This window comes from Phaethon aethereus, assembly GCF_964289735.1.
Source record: "Phaethon aethereus genome assembly, chromosome: W".
NCBI lineage: Eukaryota > Metazoa > Chordata > Aves > Phaethontiformes > Phaethontidae > Phaethon > Phaethon aethereus.
The window spans coordinates 31,603,708-31,617,923 of record NC_138581.1 but is presented as its reverse complement, the minus strand read 5'-3'; the positions used below and the strand labels follow the sequence as shown (position 1 = coordinate 31,617,923).

The window sequence follows — 14,216 nt, the reverse complement described above, 5'->3', positions numbered from 1 at the left end:
TTTTTTCCCCTCTCCCTGCCTTCCCCTCCGGACTGTCAGTGGAGGCCTGAAGGGAAGGGCTTCCTACTCCTGCTCCCCTGGCGAAGTATCAGCACCACCCGCCTGCTTACCTCTGCGAACAGCCCTCCTGCGTGTAACGTCCTTCCTTTCTTGGGTGCACAATGTCTAAGAATTTAAAATAAAAAGGCACATACACACTGCTTAGCAGCGGGGTTATAACAGTTGACGGCACAGCTCCCTCTCTGTAATGGCCGGGGGCGTGCCAGGGAAGGAGACAGGGCTGTTGCTAGTTGCCAATCATGGGTTGCTGCCCAATAAGGGTGGGCGCAGGGAGCGTGCTATGCGTCGTGGCATCACATCGGCTGTGCCTATAGCAGATGGGAGAGGAAGGGGCTGAGATAGATGGTCATGGCCTCGTTCGTCTTGAGGGCTACGGTGCGGGCTGTGAGTAAGAGGAAGATCTAGGCTACCCGTGCTGCCCTCACCCTGGTCAGTGCTGGAGGCATGGCGGGCTCCGCCCTGCCCCGTGTGATGCCGGTCACGGACTTCTCTGACCTGTGCTTTTGTCCTGAGAGCAGGTGTTAGAGCTGTGCCACCGGGCAGGGCTGGGTTGAAGGGTCTCCCTCAGCCTGACTGTCTGTCCGTCCTGAGGCAGATGCTATGCCAACACCTCTAGGCTGCTAGTAACAGTGGGGCGGTGTGGGCCGTGCTGTCGAGCCTGTGTTACGCGGCTGGCGGTGCTGCATGCCTGGCCCAGCAGCAGGTGAACCTGAGTGCTGCCCAAGCGCAGGGCCGTAGGCCTGAGGGCAAGTGCTGTTAACCTTCTGAGGTTGCCAGCTGTGCATTGGCATTGGGATCCGGTTGCTAGGAAGGGCCTACAAGGAGGTGGAAAGGACCTATTCCTGCTTGTGAGCTTTCTGGGGGCGCTTGTGCTCCTAGTGAGGAGAAGACTCTGGTGTTTCCTCATCTGTGCCTGTGTAGAGACGATGCTTAGAGAAAGTGTGACTGTCTCAGGGTTTGGAGAAATCTGAATTGGGGTGTGGTGTGCTAGCGGTGGGCAGTCTCTGGCCTGATAACGGCAGGTAGTGAGAAAAGGGTGAAAGACTAGTGTGATCGCTTTCATGTGGGGTGGTTTTGCACAGTCACTCTAAGAAGTATATTCTGAAGAATGGAAATTCAGTACAGAAACTGGCGAGTGGGTTGTTCCCGAGGAGATTCTGTATCTCTGTGTTAATTGAGAAAGCGCATTTACTAGTTATGGCAGTATTGCAGAGGCCGTACAGTTGGGAAGGCTTACTCCAGAGGGCAGTGCAGCCCTCTGCATTGACGAGGGCAGACTAAGTATGTCTAGTTCAGTCATTTTTCTGGGCAGGTAATTGCCAGGTAGTGATCTTGTAGCAACTGAACATTAATAGTGCTAATTAGAAAAGGTATTCTAATGTAATTCTACTAGAAGTTTGCTTTGTGTGTTTGAATCTGCTAGTAATAAAAACACCTTACTCAATGTCTTGGAAACTTGTAAGCATGTAAAGGCAACTTTCATGTATATTTTGTATATGTAGTCTTGCATTTCTGCAGCAACTAGATAAACTCATAGTTCATATAGATCTATCTTCTGTAAAGTTATAGTTCCCCTTATAAGTTAATGAGAAGGGAATAAACACTTCTGTGCCTGGCTGATTTTTCTGTAATGCATATATGACAACATTTTGACTAGAACAGAACTGTTTGAGTTGTAGTAATTTTGCAGTATGTATCTTGAGGCATTGTTTTCAAGTAGAAGAAAGGCTGTCTGACAGTGTCAGGTGGTTGGTGCTGTAGGTGGACTTTGCCCATAGTCTACAGTTAAGTTTTGTCTCCTAAGACAAAACTCGATTGCACAAAAAGAACTTTTTATTTGCAATGTGTGACTTGCAAGTATTACAGAGCGTGTAGCGTATTTGATTTTTTTTTTTTAAAACTACATACAAGCATATGCATATATTTTGTCTTTCAGACCCCATAGGCTGTTCAGAAGATAAAACAGCTGCTTAAAGATAAGCCTGAGAATGTAAGTGCTAACAGGGTTATCTTGCAGATTATACTAAGTATTATTAAGAAGCATTTCTGGCTAACCTAGCAGCTTGAAACACTGAAAAACTTGGAGGTGTTGGTGTCTTTTGGATGGGACTGTATGTTTATCTATCAAGCTTCATTTCTATATAAAGTAAAATGCAGAAAATAATTGACCTGTCACTGTACAGTTACTTTTGAGATGGAAGGAAAAAAAAAGCCACCTTAAGCTTGAAAAATATTTCTAAGCTGTATTTTAATCAACTATTCTAGTATGGTATAGTGGTGACTTCTGGTAGGGCTAGAGATCTTCAGCTGTTGATACTGTTATAAATGATTTAGTCCCAAACAGGATTCCAATACAAATTTACAATTTATTAAGCGAATAGAGGCAAGCAAACAGCACTGGGTGCGCCGGGAGTCTCCGCTCCACCAAGACACACGCGGTACAGTTCCTGTTCCTGGTTTATATCCTGTCCGTTAATACATATTCATGAATAGGCGTGTCTTCTTCGGCGCATGCCCTCTTCTCCTTCTAGAATCTTCTCAACTCCTCCTCAGCGTGATCCTGTTCGCCAATACATATTCATGAATAGGCGTGTCTTCTAATACATATTAATGAACAGGCGTGTCTTCTTCAGCGCATGCCCTCTTCTCCTGCTAGAGTCTTCTCGAATCTTCCTCGGCGTGCCCCCAGGATGACCCCAAACCTTATGCATGCACTTTCTTTACACAATACTATGCGGTCAGTGGTCAAACTGGTTTGAGCTGATATACCAGCAAAGTAGTTTAACTTTCTCCTGTAAAATACCCCTTTTTATGGTGCAGGAGAAATCCATGAAAGTACAGAAGATTACACTTCATCACACGAATCAGATGAACATATTTCACAATCCCCCATCTTTTTCTTTATAGTATTGATTTGTGTTTTCATTTCCAATTGAGTATAACGGAGTAGATTAATCTAGTAACAATTCCCCACATATCCCAAATACAACTATCCCCATTTTAGTAAGCCAATCACCACCCATAAAATCTCCCCAAAATCCTCCTAGATTGATTCCATTCCAAGTTTATCTCTGTCGTGGTTTAGCCCCAGCCAGCAACTAAGCACCACGCAGCCACTCGCTCACTCCCCCACGGTGGCACGGGGGAGAGAATTGGAAGAGTAAAAGTTATGAAACTCATGGTTTGAGATAAAGACAGTTTAATAGGTAAAGCAAAAGCCGCGCACGCAAGCAAAGCAAACCAAGGAATTCATTCACTACTCCCCATGGGCAGGCAGGTGTTCAGCCATCTCCAGGGAAGCAGGGCTCCGTCACGCGTAATGGTTTCTTGGGAAGACAGACGCCATAACTCCGAACGTCCCTCCACCCCTTCCTTCTTCTTTGTCCCAGCTTTATATACTGAGCATGACGTTATATGGTATGGAATATCTCTTTGGCCAGCCTGGGTCAGCTGTCCCAGCTGTGTCCCCTCCCAGCTTCCTGTGCACCCCCAGCCTGCTCGCTGCAGGCCAGCATGAGAAGCTGGACTGTCCTTGACTACTTAGCAACAACTCAAAACATCAGCACATTATCAACAGTTTCTCATCCCAAATCCAAAACACAGTGTCACACTGGCTTCTGTGAAGAAAACCAGCTCTATCCTGGCTGAAACCAGGACAGTATCCACCCCTTATTCCATACCATTTACATCATGCCCAGGTCCTGTACTTTTCAATACCTTCCAATTATTCAGTATTACTCTTCCTATCTTTTAATATATACACACAGATATCGCTTTCTTAGTCCATGGGCCATCACTTTAAAATGTCCGTGAAATGTCTGCTGAGTTCATTTAGTCCATGACTTTGGGCTCCATCCCTTATGGTGGTCACTCAGGACAGGCGAGGTGGGGTGTTGCATGGAGTTACTGGGCACCAAAGCCAGCTCAGGTCAGGTCACTGCTGCATTTGCACTGCTTCTTGTAAGGCTTGTCCTCCATTCGTTCACATGGTTCCTGCTATAGTAGTTCCTATAACATGCAACTCAAATCATGGGTTACAACAGTTTAAAGGTACTTCCATTACAATCTCCACCCCTGGGCCCTTTGTACTGGACCATAGGGTTTAACATTGCAATGAACTCCTCCCCTTGCCCCTGCTCCAGCTTGGACTTATCCACAGACTGCAGTCCCTTCCATGAGCCACAGTCTCTCCAGGGGTATATCTGCTGCGGCATAGACTTATCCACAGTTGCAGTCACTTCGAGGTGCACCTGCTCCAAAATGGCCATCTCCACAGGCCACACTACCTCCAGAGATAAATCTGTTCCAACGTGGCCTTACCCATAGTTCCAGTCCCTCCAGGAATATACCTGCACTGTTGAGGGCTTCTCCATGGCCACACACTTTGAGGTGCTCCAAGCATGACCTCATGCACAACCAATAATGCTTCAAGGTGCACCTGCTGCAACATAGACTTATCCACAGCCACAGACGCTTCGAGATGTACCTTCTCCAGCGTGGACTTATCCTTGTGCCACAATCCCATCAGAGGTATACCTGCTGCGGCACAGACATAACCATGGCCACAGATGCTTCGAGATATACCTGCTTCTGGCATGGGCTTATGCACAGCCACAGACGCTTCGGGGTGTCCTGCTCCCACATGGACTCACCCACAGGTCACAGTCCCTTCGACTCAAGTTCACAGTGGAGTTCCAGCCTATTCAGTACAGCAGCACAGGAAAAAAAACAGCAATACCCCGGCCATCTGCCAGCCCAGGTGCAAGGCCATTGCTGTTATCAGAATCTTCCCAGGCACAGCAGAGTCAGACGATCAGCAGTACAGCAGCAGCGAAAGCAAAAAGCAGCCACTAACAAGCACTGGACGCTAATATATGCAGGGAAGACAAACCCATGGCAAGCACAGGGGCCTGGCAATTAATGGGTAAACAGCAATAACAGCTATAAATTTTATCAACCATCCTCTGCTACCATCATCTAGCACATTCCAATCAAACTTGTCATTATCTCAAACCCTTTGAGCCCCACGTTGGGCGCCAAAAAGGACTGTCGTGGTTTAGCCCCAGCCAGCAACTAAGCACCATGCAGCCACTCGCTCACTCCCCCATGGTGGCACGGGGGAGAGAATCGGAAGAGTAAAAGCGAGGAAACTCATGGTTTGAGATAAAGACAGTTTAATAAGCAAAGCAAAAGCCGCGCACGCAAGCAAAGCAAATCAAGGAATTTGTTCACTACTCCCCATGGGCAGGCAGGTGTTCAGCCATCTTCAGGGAAGCAGGGCTCCGTCACGCGTAATGTTTTCTTGGGAAGACAGATGCCATAACTCCAAACGTCCCTCCACCCCTTCCTTCTTCTTTGTCCCAGCTTTATATACTGAGCATGACGTTATATGGTATGGAATATCTCTTTGGCCAGCCTGGGTCAGCTGTCCCAGCTGTGTCCCCTCCCAGCTTCCTGTGCACCCCCAGCCTGCTCGCTGCAGGCCAGCATGAGAAGCTGGACTGTCCTTGACTACTTAGCAACAACTCAAAACATCAGCACATTATCAACAGTTTCTCATCCCAAATCCAAAACACAGTGTCACGCTAGCTTCTATGAAGAAAACCAGCTCTATCCTGGCTGAAACCAGGACAATCTCTCAGGAGGCCATTCGTTATATACCTGGACTCCTAGTCGCTCTCCCTAATTTATGGGTAACAGGAAAAAACTAGGTTTTATTGTTGATTACAGGTATGCGCTGTACAATTAGAAAAGGTCCTCACTTTTTCCATTTTTCTGGGGTAAACCCCAGGTGGACTTGTTCCAATATTGACTACAGTTATTTGCCGTAGTCAGAGTCAAGGAACTCACCCCAAGTAGAACTAGAAGAGGTCCGGTCAGGGCCATAGTGATCGGCGGTCACAGCCCAAAGGGGTTGCAGCCCTTGGCAGACCCTTTTTAAGCCGCAACACCCTCCGGTCTTGCCCTCTTCTTTCCTTTAAGGGGGTGCTTTCTTAGTACCCAAATTAATTGAGCACTGCTTGTGAAGGCCAGAGCTTTGCTAGATCAGTGGTTTGTCCAGACCTGAGCAGTTGCCCGAGCCTGGCAATCCTCTTTATTTGCAAGGCTTTATGGCTACAGAAAACTGCCAGTTAGCCTGCAACACTAATCTTACAAATACACACCACCTTCTACACAAAGCACAAATTCTAGTTCCAGCTCCTTTTTCCTGTTCTTCTTTTGCCAACATCTCCTTCCGATTATACTCGTTTGGAGTACCCATTGTTGTTTCCTATTACCCTTTCCCATTGTTTTCCAAACTTGGGGATTACTTATATTTCTCTCCATAGCTTCCCATGGCCATCGTTCACCTTGATTTGTTCCACCACAAACGTAACAATTAGTTATATTCAATGACTTTACAAATAGATTTTTAGCAACTGTGGGAATTTCATGTTTCACTCCTGTTTCTATTACAGGAGTAGCCACAATAAAATTCCCACAGCAATTTAGTCAGATGTGACCTTCCACTCCTTCACTGGACCTTTCACTCGTGACACATGTGTCCATCCTTTTTCAGCAGTTCTCACAGCTGTTTCTGTAGTTAATAAAACAAGGAAAGGTCCTTCCCAGAGGGGAGATAGGTTTCCTTCTTTCCATGTTTTTATCAGAATTTTATCTCCTGGTTCTAACTGATGAATTGCAAATCCTAAAGGTGGTGTTTGGGCCACCATCCCAATCTCTCTTAATTCTTTTAATCTTTTTCCAATGGTAATTATATATTGTTGGATACTATGATCCTCAATTACATTGTTCCCCAGAGGCATTCCTTGAAAATAAGGCATGCCATATAACATTTCATATGGTGATAATCCAGTCTCACTGTATGGTTTCGTTCTTATGTTTAGAAGTGCCAATGGTAAACATTTCGTCCAGGGCATTTGTGTCTCAATCATTAATTTAGCCAATTGTTGTTTTATTGTTTGATTCTAATTGGGCGGTGCGGATCTATTATTTGAACCCTTATGGGGTCCATTTTTATCTTTCCAGTTTCCCCTTCCTTATACCACACTGAGGGGTTAATAGCTTCTTCATCCTCTTGTGTTAAAGTGTATAATTTAATCTGCAATTTGTCCCCTTGACTCTGAATGCTCAAGTTTAACTTCAAAATCAAATCCCGTCCTAATAAATTGTATTCCGCTTCAGGGAGCAAAAGTAAATCATTAAGAAAAAGCTCTCCTTTTGCTCCTACTACTGACATATAACTCTTCCCTTTTGATTTTTCGGCCCCGGTATCCACTAAAAATAAAACTTCCTCTTTATGGGGACCAATTAATAATTTTATCAAGGGCTCTGTTGATGTTGAAGTCCCCAGAAGATATAGCCCCTGACACCCCTAATCTTCTTTGAACATCTTCTCATCTTGTTCCCGCTTACGGCAGTTCTTCTGAACATGTCCCCTCTTGTTACAGTAGTAACAGACGGGAATTGTAAATCTTTCTCGATAAGGCTGTCCCCGGGGTGTCTGCTCTATTCTTTTTTCCCTTTTCTCTCCAGGAGTCGTCTTCTTTTTCTGACTTTCCCTTACTGCTGCTACAAAAATTTTTGCTTTTGCTTTTTGTTTTTCTTCGTCCCTCCTAACATAGACTTTCTGGGCTTCTCTAAGTAACTCCTCTAATCCTCTTTCTTGCCAATCTTCCAATTTTTCTAATTTCCTTCTTATATCCCCCAGGATTTAGCTACAAATTGTGTTCTAAGGAGTGCGGTCCCAGCCACTGTATTCGGATCAATTCCAGAATACAATTGTAGGTTTTTCCTCAACCTCTCCAACCATTCTGTTGGAGATTCATCTTTCCCTTGTTGTTCATTAAATGCTTTAGTAATGTTTTGCCCTCGGGGAACCGCTTCCCTTATTCCCTGTATGATTAACGTTCTCAAATCCCTCATATTTTGTCTTCCTTGGGGTTGTTGATGATCCCAGTGGGGATCCACATTTGGCCATTTCTGATCTCCCGGGGGTCCTGCCTGATTCTGTCTTTCCCAAATTCTCATTCCAGCTTGTCTAATCATTCCCCTTTCCTCAACAGTGAATAGGACCCCTAAAATGGACTGTATTTCTTCCCAGGTATAAGTATTGGGGCCTAGGAATTGGTCCAATTTTTCAGCTACTCCGAGGGGATCATCTAATAGGGTCCCCATTTCTTTCTTGAAATTTCTTACATCTGTGGTATTTAATGGGACTGCCACAAACCCGATGCCTCCCTGATTGCCTCCGAGGGGTACTTCTCGTAAGGGATATAGAGAAGCTCCCTCAGATACAGCAGTCCTACTTCTCGTACATGCAGCCGGAGGTCGATCTAATTCCGGTGCTGTTGGTGGTGGAGATAGGGGCAACGGTGGTACAGGTAGAGGTACTACGGCCACCGGAGGGGGAGCCGCCGCCGGAGATGGATTATTAGAATATGGAGGCGGTAGGTTATCCAGTGGCTCCCATTTATCATCTTTTTCCTTTTCACTTTTCTCCTCTTCTTCTTCCTCAAACTTTTTATCTGTTTTTAATGTAAGTATTGAGGCTGGAAAAGGACCTAAAGTTCTGTCCCATAATCCTGCATAATCACTTTCCTCCTGACTAAAAGGTTCCTTTGAATTAACATATATATTTAAGGCCTGGCAGACCCAGTCTTCAAAAGATCCAAAAACGGGCCAAAAGACATGTGGTCTTAAAGGTTCTTTTGGCCATTCTACCATACAATATTGAACTAATTTTAATTTACTTTTTCCTTTTCTGGGGCCCCTATCATTCCAATTTTCAATCATTATTCCTAATGGACTCTCCGGAGGTATTTCTAGTAATTCGCTCCCTTTCTTCTGGTCCTGGGTTCTCAATTTCGTCTGACCCGTCTAGGAATTTTTACTGTGGCAATTCCTACAGCCCTTGGCTACCAGTAAGAGTGTCTTGCAGGGGGTTTAGGACCTATCACCCACCCACGAATCCTATAAGAATCGCTTCGGTCCTTCACCGGCCAAGTCCCTCGCGGGAGATTGGAACCGCGGTTAGAAGACCTCCACAATCGCTTCGGAACTAGGTTCCGTCTCAGTCACACTCTTACACACACAGGCAACCGAATCCTACCCAACCGAACGGTATACACCTTAAATACGACTCCGTCGTCTTCGTTCGGATCTTCACGCGCAGAATTACGGGCAAAATAAACTGCTGCAGCTGGCAAGGGAGCTCATAAAAAAACCAAGTTCTTTGCTTGCCCCTATTCAGGTTCAGGATGGTGTTAGTCCCGACCCGACCCAATCAGGAGCCACCAAATTGGTGGGACGCCCCTCCTAGATCAAGTCAGAATTCAGGAACCAAGACCATCCCGGACGAGCCCCCAATTGTTATAAATGATTTAGTCCCAAACTGGATTCCAATTTAAGTTTACAATTTATTAAGCGAATAGAGGCAAGCAAACAGCGCTGGGTGCGCCGGGAGTCTCTGCTCCACCAAGACGCACGCGGTACAGTTCCTGTTCCTGGTTTATATCCTGTCCATTAATACATATTAATGAACAGGCGTGTCTTCTTCGGCGCATGCCCTCTTCTCCTGCTAGAGTCTTCTCGAATCTTCCTCGGCGTGCCCCCAGGATGACCCCAAACCTTATGCATGCACTTTCTTTACACAATACTATGTGGTCAGTGGTCAAACTGGTTTGAGCTGATATACCAGCAAAGTAGTTTAACTTTCTCCTGTAAAATACCCCTTTTTATGGTGCAGGAGAAATCCATGAAAGTACAGAAGATTACACTTCATCACACGAATCAGATGAACATATTTCACAATACTAAGATGTTATTAAATTCTTGAAGGCATTCCAGTTATGAAATAGATAATTTTAGATTCATTCCTATTGGAAAAAGTATAATTCCTATGAAATTTGCCAGACAGTGTCTTTTTTGTAAATAATCAGTATTTCAACAAATAGCTGATTGAGAATGTCATCTCCTCTTCTTGGGAAGGGCACAGAGTCTTGCTTTCTAACCGTTATAGAAGCAAGCATTAAGTTTTCTTCTTTACAGCAAGTACTAGTTCAAGATTATTTCCCTCAGCTTCTGTATAAAACTTATTGTTTCTTTTGCTTCCTGCGCATCTGCAACTAACTAGACTCTTCATTCTTATGTTTTAAACCATCCTAAGGAAGCCCAAAGCCTATGGCTTAGCTGATCAGTCATCTCCCTTGTTATAAATGGTGTCCATGTTTTCCAACCCATTATTTCTAGCCCTTCTTGTAGAGGAGGGTATTTAGTCTGAAAAGAACAAGTGCTGTTTGTCTGAGATTCCACTTATCAAAATTTATCGCTTTATATGTTTTTAAATCATGACACTGGTTACATGGATTATTATACTCTTCAAATTGTCTACTGAAGCATTTGTGTGTGGAAAGTGGTACAGATACTTTTGGAAGATCCTTGTGCACAAATAATTTTTCCAGTTCATTTTCAACAACCTGTATCAACCTCTTCTACGACCTTTTTCTCAGATCTTTACTTGCATAGATGCTCTGTTTGACTTACAGGGTTATGTTGGAGAATTGCAAATTATCCATATCCATTATCCACAAGCATATTGATTAGGCTGGGCTTTAACATTAACACAGTAAATTAATAAACTTACTTGCAAGTAAAAGTTAAAGTAGTGTTTTCAGAACTTTGGACTGAAGTAGTAGATCTCTGATGGTCATTATAGGAATTATGTAAAAATCTAGCAACTGCCTTGGCCTCACAACTTCATGATTATGTTATTGTCAACAATCTTAAAATAGTGCCTGAATTACAATCTGAATAAACTTTCATTTCAAGTCCCAAAAACATCTTTGATTTTTGACACTCCTTGGTGCTTGATCTCATAACAGTTCATTACTTTTGTGTGTGTGGTTTTTAAATTTTTTTAACATGCTTTAGGATTTGGTCCACAGTAGCAAACATCTGATGTCTGCTTTTACCTTGGTAGTCAATTTTATAAGAGAAAAATGTTACCTTGTAATCCATTAAACTAGTCGACTTTTGTTTTAGCACTGGCCTTGAGGCAAGGGAGAATAAATGTCAGCTTTATGTTGTTCTGCATACTTTTTATTTTGGTGTTCAAGAATAGGTTTAAAAAAATAAATTTTTATTTTGGATAGGCATGAAAGTAAGTGCTCATACAAGAGGACGCAATGGACTTTCTTACACACTAGAATATACTAAGTCAAAAGGAGACTTCGATGAAGAAGTAGTTCAAGATGGTAAGTTTGTGATGCAGTAAAGCAAAACTGTGTGGTGGTGGGTGAGAATAACCTAATTACAAGTTTACCAAGGGACAGGTTAGGACTTCAAAGTAGCAAGTTATTGTAAGAGGTTTTAGTATCCTGTTATAGGAGTTGTCACCTTAGTTTCTGTTGTGAAGATGTAAAAGTAATCAGTTAGTTAAAATCTGCAGCTTTGTAGAGGAAACAAGGAATATCCTTCATCCAACCTTCATTTCATGCCCATGTTGGGTTAAGCTGGAGTTCCCTATGATAACAACAAAAAAGTCTCTGTACTGGGTCAGAATAAATGGCCTAGCCCTTTATTCCTGTCTTTGGAGGTGGCTAATAGCAAATATCTGAGATAATACAGAACAAAGCATGGACAGAAGGATACTTTACTAATGTACCTAAAAAAAGGCTTGACAAAGTAAAGGTCTTATTTGCAAGGAGTTTTCCCAACTGTCTTCTATAACTAGCCTTATAATTGACTTTTTTAATATGTGTTTATGCTTTTGATCTTGATGTTTTGTGACAATGCATTCTATAATTTTAATTAAGCATTATGTTTGAAACTGTTTTCTTAGGTTGGTATTTAGGCTTGCTGCCTGATAATTTGAGTAGTCCTATCATAGGTCTATCGTTAAAGTACTGAAAGTTCCATACATATTTCCAATTTTTATAGAAACTCAGTGATATTTTTGTCAAGCATTAATTTTTAGAAAGGCATAATAATGTTTGTCTTGGTTTCTGTTCTTCTAAAAATGCTAAATTTTTTTATACGTTATGGAACTGTGCCGTGTTTGCTTCCAGAAAGATTACTCTTCACCTGATGGAAAAGTAGAAGACTTGAATAAGAGTAGAATATCACAGTTACTTTCTTAGAGAAGCTGTGCTGCTTGGCAGAGCTCAAATACCAGCTGTCTTGAAAATATCTGTGACCAACTCATAAATATTTTTTTTTGTCTCAAAAAAAAAAAATTAGTTGGAACTTCAGTAAATGATTAAATTGAAATAGAGTAGACGAGATCAGGACTGCCACCTAATTTTGCAGGTGCTTCTTTGACTTCAGATTTAGCTGGCTCCTAGAGTTGCCTCTTCTGCTTTACTCCAGAGCTGCTCTGGCTTTATAGGGCTGAAAACAGATTTTTCAAGAGGCAGTTCCTGGCTTGGTTCTTAAAGGAGATGAAAGCAGTTTCCCTCAGTCATTACAGAGGCCTTAATCTCTAAAGCCAGACAATATTTCAGTTGTGGCTGTGTGCCTTCTGTTTTATTTTGACGACTTCTAGACAGCTTTCCACTGAAGGCTCTGACTTTTATATAGCACTTTGCTCAGTGAGCTGGTGGCTTTGGATACCAACCCAATTCTCCTGGCTTTTAGTTAGAAAGTGCTGATGCTTAATACAGAATTGTGGTTCTGCTTCAGGGTTCAGGTCCTCTTTTGTTAGATTTAGCCTTCCCTGTGTATTACTGTCCAGGTTGACCAAGAAAAATGTGGAGGTTCAACTTGGTAAAACAGCTCAAGTCTGTCAACAACTAAAGTGTTTCATCTAACTTCTACTATAATGCAACAGCTTTTCAGCACTCTCCTATAACTTAATGAGTTCTTGTTGCTGCTACTGATGCTATTTTAAAACTTTTATTTTTATTATTTCCTAGTCTATGGACAGCTAAAGCAGTCTATTCATACTAACCACTTTTATACCATACTTGAGGTTTTTAAAGTTCAATAATTTTCCAGGCTGGTAGATACTTTGCATACATTAGAAAAAGGAGATCTTTCTAGTTCTGCAGATGAACTACTAATTCTTAGTCCTTAAAGGTTATGATATCTTAAAACGTTCACATGTCTACCTTGGTATAGGATTCAGTATTACTAATAATTCATGTAGACCTAATAATTTTGGCAGAGCAAAGGACATTCCTTAGGAGAGAAGGGTTCTTCAGTTGTTTTTTTAGGGTTTTGTTTTTTTAACATCTTGTTGGATGACCAGGCTTTAAGAACAGTAGTGAATGGGTTACTGACTATAATGCATGTGAAAGGAAGTATCAAAGCTGAGACTCATTCCCAAGTTCTACAACTGATTACTCTGGGTATCATGATTCTAAATCCGAACGAAAATAAATGCACACATGTGCACAAATACCAGCACTAGACTGTAGCTAGAATTGGGGGGGGGGGCATATCTTAGGCTAGGGAAAATTAGTTATATTAACAGATTTTTGTATTTAGCTTCCACTTTTATCACTGGTTGGAACAACGTTTCAAAGTGAATGATGAACAGTTTTGCTGTATGTAAAATTTTTTTTCCTTTGTTGCCTTTTAAGGGATTAGAATCTTTATTGAGAAGAAAGCACAGCTGACACTTCTAGGAACTGAAATGGACTATGTGGAAGACAAACTGTCCAGTGAATTTGTCTTCAATAATCCAAACATCAAAGGAACATGTGGCTGTGGAGAAAGCTTTAACATTTGAAATTTCAGGACTATTTCTTTGACTTTGAAAGACACAACAGTTGCTGAATATGTGGCTTTCAAAAGTAAATGCATTTTATCCAGGTTCTTAGGCTGTGCAAAGTGTGGATGCCATTAAGGAAAATAAAGTTAACTCATTTTAAAAACTTAAATTGTGTGTTAAATCCCTGCACTGATGTTTTTACACTGCAATTTATGATGAATCAGGACCCAGAAGGTAACAACGTTAAGTGCTGTAGCGCTTCTGTGTTTTCATGTACCATGGAAATAAATATCTCAGTGTTCTTTTCCTTTGCCATTTTCTTTGTCCATTCCACTTGCACTTCCCCATCTAAAAGCCATTTGCAAGAATATATTGCCTATTTATTCTGCTTTGAGTTGAAAAAAGAAAAAAAACTACACCACTTCTATGTTAGTGTTTTAAA

At 42.4% G+C, this 14,216-nt stretch overlaps 1 protein-coding gene across 1 annotated transcript; it reads left to right on the top strand.

The window, feature by feature from the left end:
• Positions 1-408: 408 nt before the first annotated feature.
• LOC309415269 (iron-sulfur cluster assembly 1 homolog, mitochondrial-like) lies at positions 409-13,792 on the top strand (the record flags this gene model as incomplete). Its single annotated transcript, XM_082012737.1, is given in 5 exon segments — positions 409-462; positions 466-528; positions 2,006-2,054; positions 11,214-11,315; positions 13,644-13,792. Coding segments are annotated over 5 exon segments (417 nt in total).
• Positions 13,793-14,216: the final 424 nt, after the last annotated feature.